Genomic DNA, 19,816 nt, shown 5'->3' with positions numbered 1-19,816 from the left:
CTATGAATGCCCGCACAGCACACGAGGGGGTGGGTGACCAACACCACCCCCGGCCGCCTTTCTCTCCCCAGTGGCGACGTTCACACATCGCACCAGGTACTCGGTTGAGGCTGAGTAGACCTAGGGGAGGCCCAGGACCTGTTCAGATAATCGTCGCCGGTGTTGGCCGTGAGCGGGAATCGAACCTGGATGGCCGGGTTTGTAGCGCAGCGTAGCGCTAACCGCTACACTACCGCTCCCCACGTGCACGCACGTGCGTGTGTGTATGTGCGTGCGTGCGTGTATGCGTCTCTCCCTCGTGCATCGTTGGCATTTGAAAATGGATCGAAATGAAACCCAAAGAGGCGGGGGGGGGGGCAACCGGCGGTGGAGGCCAACGCCATTTAATAATGTTTCACTTATGAGCTTAAGGTCGCGAAACGGCCCACGGTCAAATAGCCCGTAATGCGTTTTTATCGCCGAATACAGAAACCGGTGGGAGGACGGGGGGGGGGGGGGGCTGCGCCTGCACAACAGCCCCGCTTGGAGGTAAGGCGCTGGGGTCACGGATGAACCTGAATTATTAAACCACGGCTTTGAGGAGATATTGATAATTTAATATGATATCGAGTTTTGTTAGATTGAAGGCGATCCTCCCCGAAGGGAAATGCTTCTCAGAGAAATAAATCGCCGTGGTTTTGTGGACACAAGGGTGTGTGTGTAACCCCAGGGTGGTCCCCAACACAAGCTGGATGCTCTGTTAATGAGATAAAATAATTGAGAAAACTAGTTTGGAAGAAAGCATGCATATTCATGAGCCATGCAGCCACTCTGTAACGAGTTTGTCCTCAGAAGTATTTAATTAGCAGTGTGGAAGATGATCGAGAGCCATTAGGGCACATTGAGATTGGACATTTTCAAATAGTCACTTATTTTATTGCTGTGGTTTGTGCCTCTTTTTAGGCAACTGTTGGATCAATGCATCCAGTTTCCCATTGGGTCGAGTCACCAATAGCAAACACAACGTTAACACGAAATCTTCATTCAATATTGGATCATCCTTCCAAGAGTTATCAAGACCCAGTGTTATAGACAGGCCGCCCGACACAGCGAATGCATTTAAGCTTTCGACCTCGGCTGGAAAGGGTCAACAATAATCTAAAGCCACACCCACGTGGCTTACAGGCACATTGCTACAGCGCCCTCTGGCGGTAGGGCCTATGTACGTACTTCTTTCGCGCCGTACCTAGCCAACCGTGCTGCTGTTGGGAAAATACTTCACGTCACCAGATCTTGGAAGCAAGGTAGGGTTGATCCTGGACGGCGCTCAAATGAGTGACCACCAACCACGGAATACTGGTGCAGGAGGAGGCGTTGTGGGCAGTCGCCCCCCCCCCCAGTTTCATCCACTCGCACTGACCAGCGTGGTGAAGTATGGCCAAATATTTGTTCACGGCTAGTGAAGGCGGCGGAGAGACCCTCATTCAGCAGTGGATTGACGAAGCGGGTTGTACATGTACATTGGAGCCCCGTAACCATGGTTTACGCATCACGTGTGGTGCGTCGTGGGAGCTGCCTCGATGTCAGCCTGTGAACAACGAGAGGAGCTGAAAACCCTCATCACAGTATGGTCCTGCAGCCAGGAGTCGGCATTTCAGGGACTACAGTGTCTTTGGAGGCAAGGGTTGATGGGATGCATCAATTGATAAAACTCCAACTCCCGCTCGGCTGCGGGTTGGCCAGGCAGTACGTCAAGGAGGTTACTGAATCCATCTGTGATGCCTCTTGAGTGTTGAGGGTTATCCCCCTCGTGTCGGTGGGCGTTCTCCAGGTACTCCAGTTTCCTCCCACATGCAAAGCACTCACCAACAAGCAATTGGCCATCGGGGCGCCACTGTGGTGAGATGTGAACTCCCTCGCCTGGTATGCAGGAGGTCGTGGGTTTGATCCCACCTGCTGTATATTTGGAGTTTGCATGTTCTCCCCGTGGTAGGGTGGATTTTTTCTCCGGGTCCATCCAGTTTTTCCCTCCACATTTAGAATCGACGTGCATTCAGAGAATTTGGCTGCTATAAATGTCCACGTGATAAGCCCACTTCGACTGTGGCCTCTGAAAAAGAGCTATATAGCTCAGTGGGTCCTGACTGGTGAAATAAAATAATAGACTCCAATGCAGGACACTCGTCACAGAATTCTGTTGAGGTTTCTTTCTTATCCCCCGGGTAGGTATAGGACATCATTAACTGCCATTTGAGGTGAACTCCTCCTCGTTCTCTGTGGAGCATAAACCCGCGCCAAGCCCAGGCCACGCCGGATGGTCTTTAGTAGCGTTCTCTGCTTCACCCAAAGACAGGCCCATTTAACGTGATGACACGTGAATTAAAACGACGTGCAATCGCCGTTGTGTTGCACCTTCCTTCAAATCAAGCCCTTCTCTAGTTTGGCTTGGATGAGCCTCAGGTGTAAGCAGTGTCTTTCGCGGTGTATGGGGGTAAACGCCGCCTATGATGGGCACAATAGTGTGTGTATGGGGGGGGGGGGGGCTTGCGCTTTAAACGCGTTATTAAACGGTGTCCTTATTGGTTTGCGCGTTCGCTTACTTATTTATGCACCCGTTTAGTTATTTATTTCCAGTGGTGGGGTCTGTGCGAGTAGTTTGATGTATTACGGTTGTGATGAAAGAGGGCTTGTGAGTAAAATGGGGAGAGAAAAAAAATCAAAAGCCATTGCTTCGCGAAGATATTCTTTGTCTGACGTGAACCTGATTTCATTTGTGAGCAGAAGGACTTGTGTGTGCGCGCCCGTGTGTTCGTGGTGCTCGTTAACAGCACTTGCCCCAACAGTCTGTTAAGGCTAGACGGGGGATCTTTGTTGCGTGTGTGTGCGTGTTTACCGGGGAGGTAACGGTAGTGTGGTGGTTAGCGCTTCGCTGCGCTACGAACCCGGCGTCCCGAGTTCAATTCCCGCTCACGGCCAACAACGGTGACGATCATCTGAACCGGTCCTGGGCCTCCCTTAGGTCGACTCAGCCTCATAATGAGTACATGGTGCAGTGTGTAAACATCGCCATTGGGGAGACAAAGGCGGCCGGGCGTGGTGCTGATCACCCACCCCCCTCGTATGCCGTTCCAGCCGTCATAGGAGATAGCTAACAGTACTTGCCCCAAAAAGTTCGTCAAGGCTATATGGGGGGGGGGGGGGATCTTTGTTTAGTGTGTCTGCGAAAAGTGTGAATAGTGTGAATAGTGTGGGCGCTAACCTGAAATTGGAACAGTCAAGTGAATCAGCCAAAATAAACTTTCTCTTTTATTATTAAAAAAATTTCACTCCAAGAACAAAAGTGGTGCAGTGAACGGGAGAGCTCTCACAGAGACCGCGCCGAGACCCTGCGCCACTCTTAGTGACGCCTTGCGATACGCAGCGGGCCACACGGGCTGTCCAAAGGCCCAACGTGTTTGCCTGCGCCGTTACAAACCTGTCGAGATGTCTCCTGCTCACATGCACATGGGGCGGTGCTCATCTCCGTGCCGTGACCCTGAGCCGTTGGGTGGAAATTCCCCATTCTTATGGCAGGAGGTAGTACAGTAGACCACGTCATTTGCTGAATTTCACAATGTGGTCATTATGTTATCATCTTCCGAGGAATGGTTGGTTTCGGTGATCCCAAACTCACATTTAAACTCAAAATCTTGCGATTTATGCCAAATCCCAGATATACCCAAATGATCGCATTTCTGCAGAATCTTGCATTCAGGGTGAGCTAGAACACCCAACTCTCTTTCACTGATCGCGAGTAGAGTCAGGAGGGTAACTTTTTAACGGTAAACTGTCTCTGATTATTGAATACACAAGTTTTAAAAAGTAACGTCAAAACATAGTCTCATACTTTGAAAAAGACGTAATGTAATACATCACGAGATATATTGTGTTCGCTTAACCTTGACAATAACAACACGATGTAATAATGATTTTGTAGCGTGGTCCATAAGAAATGGCTTCGTTTCTCTCCTCGAATTAACCCAATCCACTGACACAATCATTGATGTTAAATTCATTTGTTAAATAAACTGATCGTAAAATGTAATCAACCAGGGCATGCAAAGCAACAGTAATCTGAGTACACACTAAACACATCGTAAAAATACTGCAATCCTGGTTACCTGCCGTTGGTAAGCTGATTCCAGTAACGAGTTACTTGTAACACGTTAAATGCACACAGTCCTCTTAGCTTTGGTATTGTGTAACTCCTGGAGGCCACGGGAAGTCAAACAATGTTTGTCGGCTCCTAATATAGAATAATGCATCTGCCAAGAATTCCGCACATTTTTGGCTGCTGGTCATCTCGGAAGCCTGGATGTCCATTTGTTTTCATTCCGAAGCCCCTTTTGCCGCCACGCGCTTTGGCACCGGCACAGCGAGCACACTCGCAGACCGTCTGGCACCTCAAGCGTTAAGAGTCGTTACGTTTTTAGTTAAAGTGCAATTACAATTACAAATGACCTAAGTTAGAGGGAAAAGAAATTACAATGATGGTTTTCCAAAAAAAAAAATGTAATTAAGCGGAACAGTCTCATGGCGAATTAAATTGTGAAAAGGCAACAATTATTCTGGATTCTCGAGTACGGCGACTGCACTCTTGCGCCGAAAACGATTCTGTTGTGTAAATGGATCTATTAGTATCGGCTAAAATCTTGCTACTTTGTTTTCCCATTTTGACAAGAGCCCGATACGTAGTGCGAGCAACACAACGAGAAAGGGGGGCGCATAAATTCCGTGGGCAGGAGCCCCCACCCCCAAAAACGCGGTGCTCACGGGCTGAAGGTGAGGCGGGGAAATGGGCTCGCTTAGCCCGCTATAGTGTAGGGACTACGAGCGGGAGCACGGACCTTTTTTGTTTTTAAAGGAGAAGGGAAGGCAAGGGAAGAGTGGAACAAAAGTACGTTATGTATGTACGGTTGAACTTCTTTCGCGCCGTACGTAGCCAACCGTGCTAATCGGGGTATGGACGGCAAAACAGCAAAAGCAGTATTAAAGAAACTAGTTTCTCAATCTAGATGATGATTTAAAAGTGCATAGCTCCAATGGCCTCCTAATATCGGAAGGAAGAGCGTTCCAGACGGCCACAGAAGCGCATCTGAAAGCGTGCGATGCGGTGACCGCCTTTGTTCGATGGCAAGCCGAACGCCACTGCTGCGAGGATGACCGGAATTCGTGTGTTGGTGGTTTATGGTCCTTGATGACAAAAGTGTGAGCAAGTGAAGCCAAAAAATAGGTGGGAGGCAGGGGGGAGACGGGCGCTTGTGTTTCGTCCGAAACGTCGTGATTTTTTTTTTTCTACCAACGTGACTTTACCGAGAGAACCAAAGAGTATGGACTCCTGCAGTCACGAAAGCTTCAAATCAAAATCAAGTTAACGTATTATGGACATGAATCCCAACACCTTTGCCTCGTGCTGCCATAATCTAACATGCAAGTGTCCTTCCATGTGATTGCTCATTCTCCGCTGCACTGTGCGCATTGTGGCGCTGTGGTTAGAGCGCTGGCCTCACAATCAGAAGATTACAAGTTAAATTCCTGATCAGCGGTTAATCACGTGCTCCATTCAACTATGCTAATCGGAGCCTGCTGGCTCAATGCAATGAGCACCACTTTGACTAGTTATCAACAGTTATTGCCCGATGGGATGAACTGCCTGTGGCATAGGAATGTGGAATTTCCACAGATGGCATAGGACCATCAATGCTGATGAGAACGGCCAGAAGCGTATTTGAGATGGAAGACACTTTCAAGTTTTCACTGATTCACAATTGTCATTTATTTAACCAGGAAGCCTCACTGAGTCAGAATCAGAATATTTAATTATACTGGAGCAATCCGATCAGCTATAAAGCTCTTTTTCGAAGATGTCCAGTGTCTCAAGACCTTGGCAGGAGAGTCCCCGACAATAGGACGTTTGGCAAAGTATTTTTACAATGAGTGATGTCAATGTTGAGTGGAATTTCAATTATCGTACCCAGAGAACGCCCACCACACATGAGGAGTAATAACAAAATCCACACACATGGCCTCATGAACCTCCTTGCTTCACTGCCCCTTGCGTGCCACGTCACAGGCTAAGCGTGCCGGAAGAGTCAGCAGCACACTATGAATTTTGTGTGTGTGTCCCTGTGTCCCCAGGCACAACAGTTCGTGTGCTGCGCAATAAACCCTGCAACCCGGCCAACACCGGTGACGATGATCTGAATCAGTTCTGGGCCTCCCCTAGGTCGACTCAGCCTCAAATGAGTACCTGGTACGATCTGTAAATATCGCCACTGTGGAGACAAAGGCGGCCGGGCGTGGTGCTGGCCACCCACCCCCTCGTGTGCCGTGCCGGCCTTCACAGGTGCTGCTTGCTAACAGCACTTGCCCCAACAGTCTGTTGAGGCTATATCGGGAACCCTTGTCTTTGTCCACAAGGCCGACGCGAATGCGCTGAATTACTGGCCCGTGCTGACATATGATGAGCTATTCATTTTTATTTTTCGCTAATTAATTTAATTGAGGGTGAAATATTATCATGCGCATCGCTCCCTCATAATTCCATTACCTTCACAAATGTGCCTATTTTTCAGTTTCTCGTGCAAGGAGACACTTTCTAATTGTGGTCATGGTTTACATAGAAACCTCTCTGTATGAAAACCTAATAACTACACGACCTACCACTACACACATCTGATATCAAACAATGGCATATAATGTTAATACAAAAGCAAATCACTCGCCCAGATTACAATTATAGCAAATTGAGCATACGTCTACAAACAAAGGATATTTTGCTGCCCTCATAATTGTAAGACAAGGGCACAGATGTGGTTTGAAAGTTGGAGTTATCCCACTCGAGAATGGTTCCTGGTGGTTCTAAACAACACTTTTTTTTATTTTACCAGGTAAAGCCCACGAAGCGAAACATATATTTTTCAGAAGCGACGTCGCCACCGATGACAGCTCAACGAAATGGCTTATCACATGGAAATTTATAGCAGCCAAATACTCTAAACGCGTGTTGATTCTAAATGTGGAGGTGGAAAACCCAGAGGACCCAGCGAAAATTCCACGTGACCACCAGGAGAAACTGAAAATACACAGCAGGCGTCAAGGTTGGGATCGAACCCACGACCTCCTCTATACCAGGCCAGGTAGTTAACATCTCCTAGCCACTGTGGTCCAAGGGTAGGTTATGGACAGTATCCCTCAATGTAAAAAAAAATAGGCTTTACCATTTCTAGCAATAAAACAGGAGGTGTTAAGATGTTCAAACACCAAATAGACACGCCAATTATAAGGCATCAAGCCTGCATTAACCACACGTACTTGTGGCAAAACATACAAACGCACATGCTCTGATGATATATATGCATTGTCTTTGAAACTGTTTGGCCTACACCAGAGGCAGCCTTCTTCATGGCCCTGTCTCACTACCAGTTTCAGACCAGAGAACGCCAAAAGGCGGACAGCACATAGGCAAAGCAAGTATCAAAGTATGAATAGCTCGAGTCAAGCAGTTATATCTAAGGGACCTTTTTGCCAGGATACGTAAAGTTTGCTCCCCAATTCATCCCTGATAAGAGGGGTTCTACGGCACTAAAATGACATCACATCTACGCAACTGCTGGCTACTGACTTAGTACGGAGCCTATTTTCATACAGTACTGCGTATTTAAAGGTCCAATGTCACCTTGTTAAATGTATAAAAACACGCGGACTACACAAAATACAGTTTAACACGTAGGCTTTCGCGACCAATATCATCCATAATATAGGTTTTTTGGGGGGGTTAGATCGCATAAATCCGCTGCCACCCAACACAGCCAACTAGTAAGGGTTGTCACATCATGATAGGAACATGCCAATTCGTTACGAGTACAGCACACCGGTGTGCTGGAGAGCCAAGCCACAACATTTACAACCTTACTAATTGGCTGTGTCGGGTGGTGGCGGGTTTAACGACACATTTATATATTTACGCGATCTAACCCTAAAAAACATGTATTATGGATAAGAAAAATACAACCACTTACATCCAAAAATTTTGTCAGTTCATACAATTTAGCGTAAAAAAAAAAATCTCGTTTATATAACGTTTGTGTGTGTGCAGTCATTGGTGTCCTAGCTGCTGAGACCATGAACTCACTTCGTTTATGCGCGGTTAACCGCCCAGATTCGGGAACCCCAAATTCTCAGCGGAGGAGTTGGCTAAGAGCGAGCGATCACTTTGAGGCATCAACACCGCAAGCCACCCATCCATCTCACGGACCGCCACCACCACAGCCGCCACGTGATTTCATTCTCACCTGCTCACTTTGCAACCAGTGACTTGACTGATGAACGCCACAGTGAGCAGTACTCATTAATAAAATAAACGTTTGCGCCTGGAGTTTCGCGTTCATTGTTCCAGGTGTAAAACAAGTTAATGGATTGCCATATTCCACAAACTCACACGCTAACAAATTCAGCAAAGTCCAAAAACGATATTTTGTTTGCGTGCAAACGTTTTTTTTACTTACAACTGTAAGACCCACCCGTTCCAGGTGCATAAATTTGGATAGGATGTATTGAAAAGTGTTCAGTAAAAACAACTATTCATTACCAGAAAAACAATGAAAAGATGAATTCTAGATTTGAAGCTTTCGTGACTGCAAGGAATCATATTCTTAGGTTTTTTCGGTAAAGTCACGTAGGTAAAACATCAAAATTAATGAAAATAAAAATAAAATAAAATTTTGATGTTTTACCTACGTGACTTTACCGAAAAAACCTAAGAAAAAGATGAATTATGGCACGGTCAAAATTATTTTTAGTAATTATTTTTTTGTTAGAAATTTGTTAATGTGGATAGTATTGGTTTTGTTAACTACATTATCGGGCGACTGCTGTGTTATCGTGTCGATTATATTCCAATAATCTGTAGAGACATTGTTCAGAAACAGGCTGATCTACTGTAAGTGAGAAGTGTTTATGCAGCATTTACTTGCATCAGCTGTCGCTCATATGCAAACATCATACGTGTTACATAATAACAATTCTCATAATACATTGAATTTGTAGAGCATCGAAATACAATTGCATCCCAAGAAGCTTTACACAAGTAGAGACAAAACTGGGCTAGGATACGCAGGAAGGTGACACAGGAAGTGGACAGAGCTGGACATAAACACATTCCTGCGGAGGGAGCTGGTAGGAACGTTGGGTTGCTCAGTCAATGGCCAGGGTCAACGGCGGCGTGGTGTATTCCGCAAATATGCCCGACTGTGAGGGCGGGCACAAGCCGGCGTGTGTAGGTTAAACGTTGAGTTTTATAAGGGCACCACGGGGTGACCAGCCCCTCCCCACCCAGCACCACCCCTCCCACCCCCCACCCAGCCCCACCCTCCCCACCCAGCCCCTCCCCACCCTCCCCACCCAGCCCTGCCCCACCCACCCTCCCCACCCAGCCCCACCCTCCCCACCCAGCCCCACCCTCCCCTCCCTACCCAGCCCCTCCCTCCCCACCCAGCCCCTCCCTGCACGACGGACGGACGGACACAATAATCCCCTGTGGGCTGGTGTAACCAGGAGGTTCCTACCAGTATGAGTAGACACGTGGACATAAGAAGGTGGCACAAGAATGTGACGTACGAAGTAGACACGACCAGCAGACGCAGGGGAGCAGGTGCGTCAACGTGGGCGGAGGGCGAGAGACGGAGAGAGCTCAACCCAGGGCCGATGAGGCCATGTCCAGCGTCGATGAGCCCACCACTGGAGCAGGCACGGGCCGTGGCTTCAGCTCATGCAGGCAGCGAGGCTCTAGCACGAGTTTTGTAATTGCAGGTGGCATGACCAGGCGATCAATAAATACAACTTAAAAGTAAACTAGTAAACTAAAGATACTTTTTTAACTAGTTGAAGCCCACTGAGCTATATTGCTCTTTCACACGCTTTTATTTAACTCACTCTGTCTGTTGTTGTCGTTGTTGTATCCTCAAATCTTGTAACTCAGGTTTTACCCACTTCCCAATGTGGTATCGACTGCAAACTTGGTACACTTATGTCATACTGATGACAATACCATATTCTATATAAAAAAAGTCGTTTTAAACATTCGTTGTATGTGTTATGTTTCAGCTTGGGTCTAATTGTCCACGCTCAACTAACGTTGGCTGTAAATCACCACGGCCCCTGACGTTATGGCAAGCCTCGGGGCCACTTTCTGGAGTCGTGGAGTTCTGCCATTACTCGTGTTGTTAAAAAAAGTATTTTTAAATATTACTTATTTTAGAAGAGAATGATATGTCACGACTTCAGGGCCAACCCAGGGGTCATTTGAGCAGGGCGACACTTTGATGTTGCTGCTGTAAAGGGGCATAAAATGGCACCTTGCATTCTCAAGAGTAAACGAAACTAAAACTCAACTTGTTATTGTACCAGGTAAGACCCACTGAGCTATATAGCTCTATTTTATAAGCGACTTGGCCATAAATGATAGCTCAATGAAGTGGCTTATCAGAAATTGATAGCTGCCAAATACTCTAAACGCAAGTTTGTAAATATGGAGGGAAAACCCAGAGGACCCAGACAAAAATCCCCACGACCAGGGGGAGAACACGCAAACTCCAAATATACAGCAGTCGTCAGGGTCGGGATGGAACCCACGACCTCCTGTATACCAGGCCAGGTTAGTTCACATCTCATAGCCACCGTGATGTTGATGAGAGAGAAAGACGCAAACTCCAAATATACAGCAGTCGTCAGGGTCGGGATGGAACCCACGACCTCATGTATACCAGGCCAGGTTAGTTCACATCTCATAGCCACCGTGATGTTGATGAGAGAGAAAGACGCAAACTCCAAATATCCAGCAGTCGTCAGGGTCGGGATGGAACCCACGACCTCCTGTATACCAGGCCAGGTTAGTTCACATCTCATAGCCACCGTGATGTTGATGAGAGAGAAAGACGCAAACTCCAAATATACAGCAGTCGTCAGGGTCGGGATGGAACCCATGACCTGTATACCAGGCGAGGTTAGTTCACATCTCATAGCCACCGTGATGTTGATGAGAGAGAAAGACGCAAACTCCAAATATGATGAGTCCCATGGTCACCACAGAAACAGGAGTCACAGGCAAGTGCAGCCAAGTGCCAGAGGCACCGAGGCAACCAGGACAGTCAGGGGCAGCAGCGCGCAGGGAGCGGTGGTACAGCGGTTCACGCACTGCTGTGCATCTCCGTAGCCTACGTGCATTTACTGGCCAAACTACATCGCTCATTGATATTCGTATCTGAAGCTGAAGCGGGCCTTCCCTAAGTCAACTCAGCAATAGATGTTGTGCTGTATAGTCAACATCAGCAAAAAGCAAAGAAAAGCCGTTCCCTTGCTAATAGCATTTCCCAGGCAAGCTGACTGTGAATGTTCCTCTTACATAAATGTGTGCTGAGGAGGAAATGTCGGTTAGTTCAATGGACAATGATCCGGTCGTACGGGCTTCAATCCCTGACCGTCCACAACACGCGTGGCAATCGACATCAAAAGTTGGCCTGAGCCTCTGTTAAGTCAACTAGGCGGCTTAATACAATATTAATGACCAATGACCTTTTATCCAAGGAAGCTTTGAGTCTCAAGAATGGCATTTCATTTTGCGCACAGAAGCAATTTTACTTTGCTCAGGCTGTGTTCGCCGCTGCGAGGTCGCGGTGGGTTTCTTTTTTAAATTCTGTTGCTCCCTGACCCCCTGTACCGTTCCCCTTCTGCTGTAATGTGCACCGATGCCTACTTCATCTGGAGGCGATATCGGGCACTTGAAATGAAGATTGATTTGAAACTATCCTTAAAAGGGTTCCGTGCATGGGGTAGTTTGGCCAATTATATTTATGTTAATTTGCACTTTAAAAATAACACCTCCTGCAGTGGCGGTCTACTTCAGTAACGGGGAGACAAAACGCCGCCTTGCGTGCACGGATTCTGGCCACACCATCCCTAAACAGCGAATCTGTTGTCTTGTATGTATGCTGAACTTCTTTCGCACCATACGTAGCCAACGACGCTAATCGTAGGTGCGTGAAATATGCCATGTTTGTGAGCGCACTGTGGCACAAATCTGGTCACGCACAACTCCATTTGCAACTTATATTTCACCCTGGCCTGCATCTCTCATAGGATGACTCGGTGGCTAGGAGATGTTAAATACCACGCCTGGTATGCAGGAGGTTGTGGTGTCGATGCCAACCCCGACGATGCCTGCTGCTGTATATTTGAAGTTTGCACGTTCTCCCCACGGTCGTGTGGATTTTTCTCCGGGTCACTCTGGTTTTTGCGCTCCACATTTACAAGCACGCATTTAGAGTGTTTCACGCGATAAGCCACTGTCGCAATGTCATTCGTCGTCAGGTCAGATATGAAAAAAAGCTATACAGCTCAGTTGGCCTTACCTGGTAAAATAAAAAAAGTTTTAGTTGAGTTTAAAAACACACACGCGGAGAGTGCGAGAGATGTAGAGTGAATGGGCACAGGTGACCTCGCTTACCTGACGCTGCGGAAGAACTGCTCCTCCTTGGAAGGAACGGCCAGGGTCCAGGACCCACGCTGCAGGATCCGGGGCCTCTCATGCCACTCGATCTGCGGCACAGCATCACACCTCTTACTGACAGCACACCACCACACCCCTACTGTCATCACACCACCTCACCTCTTACTGACAGCACACCACCACACCCCTACTGTCATCACACCACCACACCCCCTACTGTCATCACACCACCACACCCCTACTGTCATCATACCACCACACCCCTACTGTCATCACACCACCACACCCCTACTGTCATCACACCACACCTCTTACTGTCATCACACCACCACACCCCTACTGTCATCACACCACCTCACCTCTTACTGACATCACACCACCACACCCCTACTGTCATCACACCACCTCACCCCCTACTGTCATTACACCACCAAACCCCCTACTGTCATCACACCACACCTCTTACTGACATCACACCACCACACCCCTACTGTCATCACACCACCACACCCTACTGTCATCACACCACCACACCCTACTGTCATCACACCACCACACCCCTACTGTCATCACACCACCTCACCCCCTACTGTCATCACACCACCAAACCCCCTACTGTCATCACACCACCCCTCTTACTGACATCACACCACCACACCCCTACTGTCATCACACCACCACACCCTACTGTCATCACACCACCACACCCTACTGTCATCACACCACCACACCCCTACTGACATCACACCACCACACCCCTACTGACATCACACCACCACACCCCTACTGTCATCACACCACCACACCCCTACTGTCATCACACCACCACACCCCTACTGACATCACACCACCACGCCCCTACTGACATCACACCATCACACCCTACTGACATCACACCACCACACCCCTACTGACATCACACCACCACACCCCTACTGTCATCACACCACTACACCCCTACTGTCATCACACCACCACACCCCTACTGTCATCACACCACCACACCCCTACTGTTATCACACCACCACACCCCAACTGACATCACACCATCACACCCCTACTGTCATCACACCACCACACCCCTACTGTCATCACACCACCACACCCCTACTGTCATCACACCACCACACCTCTTACTGACATCACACCACCACACCCCTACTGTCATCACACCACCTCACCCCCTACTGTCATCACACCACCAAACCCCCTACTGTCATCACACCACACCTCTTACTGACATCACACCACCACATCCCTACTGTCATCACACCACCACACCCTACTGTCATCACACCACCACACCCCTACTGACATCACACCACCACACCCCACTGACATCACACCACCACACCCCTACTGTCATCACACCACCACGCCCTACTGACAACACACCACCACACCCCTACTGACATCACACCACCACACCCCTACTGACATCACCCCACCACACCCCTACTGACATCACACCATCACACCCCTACTGACATCACACCACCACACCCCTACTGTCATCACACCACTACACCCCTACTGTCATCACACCACCACACCCCTACTGTCATCACACCACCACGCCCTACTGACAACACACCACCACACCCCTACTGACATCACACCACCACACCCCTACTGACATCACCCCACCACACCCCTACTGACATCACACCATCACACCCCTACTGACATCACACCACCACACCCCTACTGTCATCACACCACTACACCCCTACTGTCATCACACCACCACACCCCTACTGTCATCACACCACCACACCCCTACTGACATCACACCACCACACCCCTACTGTTATCACACCACCACACCCTACTGTCAACACACCACCACACCCCTACTGTCATCACACCACCACACCCCTACTGTCATCACACCACCACACCCCTACTGTCATCACACCACCACACCCCTACTGTCATCACACCACCACACCCCTACTGTCATCACACCACCACACCCCTACTGACATCACACCACCACACCCCTACTGTCATCACACCACCACACCCTACTGTCAACACACCACCACACCCCTACTGTCATCACACCACCACACCCCTACTGTCATCACACCACCACACCCCTACTGTCATCACACCACCACACCCCTACTGTCATCACACCACCACACCCCTACTGTCATCACACCACCACACCCCTACTGACATCACACCACCACACCCCTACTGTCATCACACCACCACACCCCTACTGTCATCACACCACCACACCCCTACTGTCATCACACCACCACACCCCTACTGACATCACACCACCACACCCCTACTGTCATCACACCACTACACCCCTACTGTCATCACACCACCACACCCCTACTGTTATCACACCACCACACCCCTACTGTCATCACACCACCACACCCCTACTGTCATCACACCACCACACCCCTACTGACATCACACCACCACACCCCTACTGTCATCACACCACCACACCCCTACTGTCATCACACCACCACACCCCTACTGTCATCACACCACCACACCTCTTACTGTCATCACCCACCACACCCCTACATTCATCACACCACCACACCCCTACTGACATCACACCACCACACCCCTACTGTCATCACCCACCACACCCCTACTGACATCACACCACCACACCCCCTACTGACATCACACCACCACACCACTACTGTCATCACACCACCACACCCCCTACTGACAGTACAATACCCTGCCCGTCACTAACAGTACAACACGTCTGTTACTGACAACAGCACGATACACCTGTGGCTGGCAGCACAACACACCACGCGTAACCAACAGCAAATCACAGCAGCCGTTATCAACAGTTAAAGGTCAAAGGGCTTTCCTGCTCAAATGAGCATTGAGGCGGTTGGTCACACCTCCTGTTTACAGCCCTGAGCCAGTCGTGGAATGTCCACATTGCCATGGCGGGAGTGAGTCTCTTCATAGGACAACCGCTCTCGACTTCCCCACGGAGTGGTATGTCACTTTATTGACCCCGGAGGAATGATGGAATCAATCCCCCCCCCCCAAAGCAGGATTTTTCAACGTACAACCATCCGATTGCCAGCCGCTTCGAGCACATCCCTCCCACTCTCCGCGATCTGCACTGGCTTCCAGTAAGCTTTCGCATCCAGCACAAATTAACCATTCCGGTCTCTAAAGCTCTGCATGGCCTTGGACCAATGCACCGGTGGGCCCGACTTATCTGCCATACGACTGGGCTTCATAATCTACCACGCTCTTCGGAGCGGGACCTACTGCCTCAGCCTCGGCTCCTTGAACTCGACGCTGGGTGGGAGTCGGGAGCGATCAAATCCGTTGCCCCAAGGATCTGGAACGCCTCGCCGGCGGTGATCCGGCACGCTGCGAACCTCGGCGTTGTTTGAGAGAGGGGGTTGCGAGACTCACTATTTTCTCACGGCCTTTACTTGAACGTTGTTTGTGCAATGTTTTGATACCCCCCCCCCCCTGAGTGGAGGTGATATGAAATTTAAAATAAATGTGGTTTACGGTTTTACGTAAACCACATTCGACCGCTGACCCCAACCCGGGGCCGAGTAACTACCAAGGGGCAACAACAACCAGAGGCCTACAGGGCACGGTGGGTGCCGAGGGGACAGCGCTGTCCAGTTTACAGACCTGCTGAACAGGGCTCCACGCCCTCAGTGCAAGGTACAAAGACGGCATTGAGCCTGCTTGATGGAACCTTGTTTGGGACGAATAAAGAAAAAAAAGACCAGCCGGACTGATGTATTTATTCGTGGGTTTCTTTTTTCTTCGACGTCGAACGATGGGACGTGTTTGGATCAGAGCAGCATGGGGATGAGCGATGTTTCACTCGTCAGGTTTTCTCCCAGTATCAAGCGAGCACAACAAGGCCAGACTTTAAGCACCCAAAGTAATAGTGAAAGCGGGAAATTTAATTTCGGTTTGGTAAACTCAACTGTAATAAAGTTATTATTATAAATATTACATTTTATTTGAATTACTGACATTTGCTATTTTTTGTTTTGTGTTATCTTAAAAATGCATGCATGTGTATTGAATTAATTTCACAGTCGATTTGTAGAGTAATACATTATCTCAGTATCCTGTAGCATTAATTATATTTAAAGTTACACATCAGTGTTTAGATTTTTTTTTTTTTAAAGAATTTCCTAACTGCGTAGTCCAGTATTATTATTTTTTACTTATACGTTTTGCCTAGAGCTCTCCCCCCCCCTTCTAAAGGGTATTTGGCATGCTCTTGCACGTTGGCCAGATGCCTTGAATGACGTAGGAATACCCACACTTTACCCCACCACACAATGACTTGCCGATCAACGAACTACGGTTAGTCTAACCTATAACTTTGCATCTAATATTATTCAACAAGAATATGTTTTCCTGCTCTTCTGGACAGGCGTAAATGTGTAATCACGCTGGACTTGCCATATGCAGTGGTCACAGAATCGGTTTGTTCTCCCGGCGCGGCAGCTGCAGCAATGGAACGAGTTCATTAACTTCCCTCACCTTCCGTACACCCAGGAGTATAAATGGCTACACCAGAGTCCTCTGGCGGGCCAGCGTGCGGTAGGGTAAAGTGTTGGTATCCCCACTTCATCCGAGAAGTCTGGCCGACATGCCAGAGCAGGCCAAACACCCTTTAGAAGGGGCCCTCTAGAGCTCCCTTGAGGCCCTTCTGTCGGCAGTGGTGCGAGCGGGCAATTGCAGGGCTGCGCCTTTGCCGATACCATCGGATCAATAGCAATGGGGTAGTGCTTATCTCTTCAGATGGGGAAAGGCCATTGTCTCCGTGGGACAATTGTTGGGGACTTGACACGAAGCGGTGCTCGTGTCATCCACCCTGGAGGGACGAAGGTCTACTCCTTCTTCTTCCGTACGGCTCATGTGAATGCAGAGCAACAACTACAATTACACATTCAGATAACCGTGTCAGGAGCAGCGGAGTGTATCATTCGCTGCAATGTCCCCTTCGTATTTGTGGTTCGGGCATTGCGTCGCTATATGTCACACGGTCCGTTCTGGATGACGAGAGTCGCACACTGGAACGATGATCTGAGTCGACATTCAACCGGGATTTGAATTTGGAGCCTTCCGAATTGTCAGAAGAATGCTCTGTCACAGCAGCACCTGTCAAGATATCTCAACATTATGACATGTAAAGGTCAATACATGATTACACTGCCCTCATGTTGAGAAGTAGCCGGGCGGTAATGATATTAGAGCTCAAATCTCAGTCAATCGAGCCGAGTCAGCCCATCGTCTCTCTGGAGTTCATCAACATTCGTACCACTCTCTTAAAAGATAAAACGTGGTCATGCTGTAGGATGGCCCCAGCCATAGAAATGTGGAAATTCCACCACTGGCTCAAGGGCCGTGGATGTGAGAACAACCCCCATGCTCACTTGAGTGGAGACACATCATTGACTGTTATGTTTGTTCGAGGCACAAAGGGGTTTTGGTGCTGTCCATGGCTCAACGTCTCGGGATGTCCTACCCACACCGAATTCCAGCAAAAGCAATTGGTAACATACTTCACTGGCGCCTCAAGGCTTCCGACCATCTGTGTCTCGGCAATGATCATTGTTGCACTGAAACTAATGACTAGATGTGTCATCCTGGCAAAGCAGACAGCTCACAAACTTCGGCCCTCGAAAAAAAGCACCAATTGGTATAATTAACAGGAAAAAAGTGGCCGAATTTTTGTAATGGGATAAAAACCCAATGACCATTAAACTCGCATGTGCGCACACACGTACATTTAGACGGAATAGCGTTCGTTTTTTTTCCATTCCATGAAAGGATTCTCTGTTTCGTTGTTAAAAAAAAAACTGTGTATTTCCTTTGTTTCAAAGAATATACTTTCTGCCCTTTAAAAAGAGAAAAAACAAATGTTTCATGCAGCAGGCATTACCGGTCATATCGCTGACAGACACGAGGGAGGCGGTATCGAGGTCTTTTTTGTGCTTTGGCAACATTTTCTTTCACCGCTTGCAATGATCTTCATTTTGCCCCCCCCCCCCCGCTGCACCCCCCGACAAAAGCGGGGGGGGGGGGATTACGAACGGAGCAAACAAAGGAGCCCTTTGACCGTGAGCACAAAGGAAAATGCAAGACTCATTCCAAGCCTCGCATTAATCCGTCCGTACCGCCGAGACAAAAGGCTGCTTTACTCCAGCTCCGATCGCCGCTCTCGTGAAAAGGCCCGGGTCTCGGTAGCGATTTCGCCAGCGAAATATAAATACGACGGAGGCTCCTCGCTAAAACAAAAAGGGCGAGCGCTGAGACGTGAAAGCACCGAGGTTCATTTTTAACAGGGAAACCGCATTTAACATGCATCGATTATCTCCGTATATTTTCTAGGCGTTTAAAATGTATCTGGAAACATCGTGAAATGTGAAAGAGAAAAATCCATATTAAATCTGGAGCAAAAAAAAATCTGAAGCAACAAAAAATCAAAGGAAATATGGAGAACATCCATACTCACCAGACCTGGTACCCAGTGACTTCTGCATGCTTCCACAGCGCAAGAATCACTTGCAGGGGAAAGCAACTTTCTCGTGACAACCAATACGACTTGTGCTTTCAATCAGTGGCTGGAGCAGCGAGACGAAGACTTCCTCTGGGCGGGGATTACGTTGCTGGGACGTCGATGACAGACCACCACTCGCATCGCGCACCATGCGTAAAAAAATAACAACAGCTACCACCAAGGTCACTCGTTGCTTTCCAAGTATGGCCACTAACATTTTCATCATCTCTCGTAAATGAATACGGGTGGTGGGGGAGTGCATAGCATGCAAGAGCCGACCGTGCTAACGCCGCACCGGGCCCAGCCACGCGCTGAACGCCTCGGTTGGGTCAAAGGGTCACGAGGGAGGTCTTAAGTCGCAATTTGTTTTGCGAGTCCGCGTTATTAGACGCGCGACAACCACGGGCTTGGCAGAGGCGAACCCCCCCCGCCCCTCGCCCCCCGTGGGCTGTCAATGCTGCCCGCTGTGTGGTGACATTCACTTTAATGGAACGCAGTTTAATTACTATCATCAACTCGACCTAATCTGGGAATGATACGGTAAAGGTAATACAAAATTATCCGAACGCAAAATGTGAGGCGTCTTTGTGGCACGGGATCGCCGCACGGCTTCGTCTGTTGAATGGCAAAGCGAGCGCTGCGACGCACGGAGGCAGACTGGCGGGTTGGTGGGTCGCGCACAGATGGAGGAGCTGTTCCGCTCACGAGACGCTCGCAGCTGCAGGGCATCGAGGTGGTGC

The 19,816-nt window shown here is 48.8% G+C and overlaps 1 protein-coding gene across 8 annotated transcripts in view; it reads right to left on the bottom strand.

Annotated features, from left to right (window-relative positions):
• The window catches only part of LOC144934736 (dynein axonemal heavy chain 3-like), an 864,594-nt gene that overhangs the window by 716,870 nt on the left and 127,908 nt on the right, over nt 1-19,816 (bottom strand). For 7 of the 8 annotated variants that reach the window (XM_078860821.1, XM_078860816.1, XM_078860817.1 and 4 more), the window contains one exon: nt 12,521-12,612. Coding sequence is in view for 6 of the 8 variants with exons in the window: in XM_078860816.1 (XP_078716942.1) it covers nt 12,521-12,612 (92 nt within the window). In the remaining 2 variants the exon portion in view is untranslated. Of the gene's footprint in view, nt 1-12,520; nt 12,613-19,031; nt 19,115-19,816 lie in introns of those variants that run through there. The other variant, XM_078860820.1, reaches the window with a different exon arrangement.

The sequence above is a fragment of the Lampetra fluviatilis genome, chromosome 11, assembly GCF_964198595.1.
Source record: "Lampetra fluviatilis chromosome 11, kcLamFluv1.1, whole genome shotgun sequence".
NCBI lineage: Eukaryota > Metazoa > Chordata > Hyperoartia > Petromyzontiformes > Petromyzontidae > Lampetra > Lampetra fluviatilis.
The sequence above is the reverse complement of the archived record's forward strand: the minus strand, read 5'-3'. Positions and strand labels throughout refer to the sequence as shown.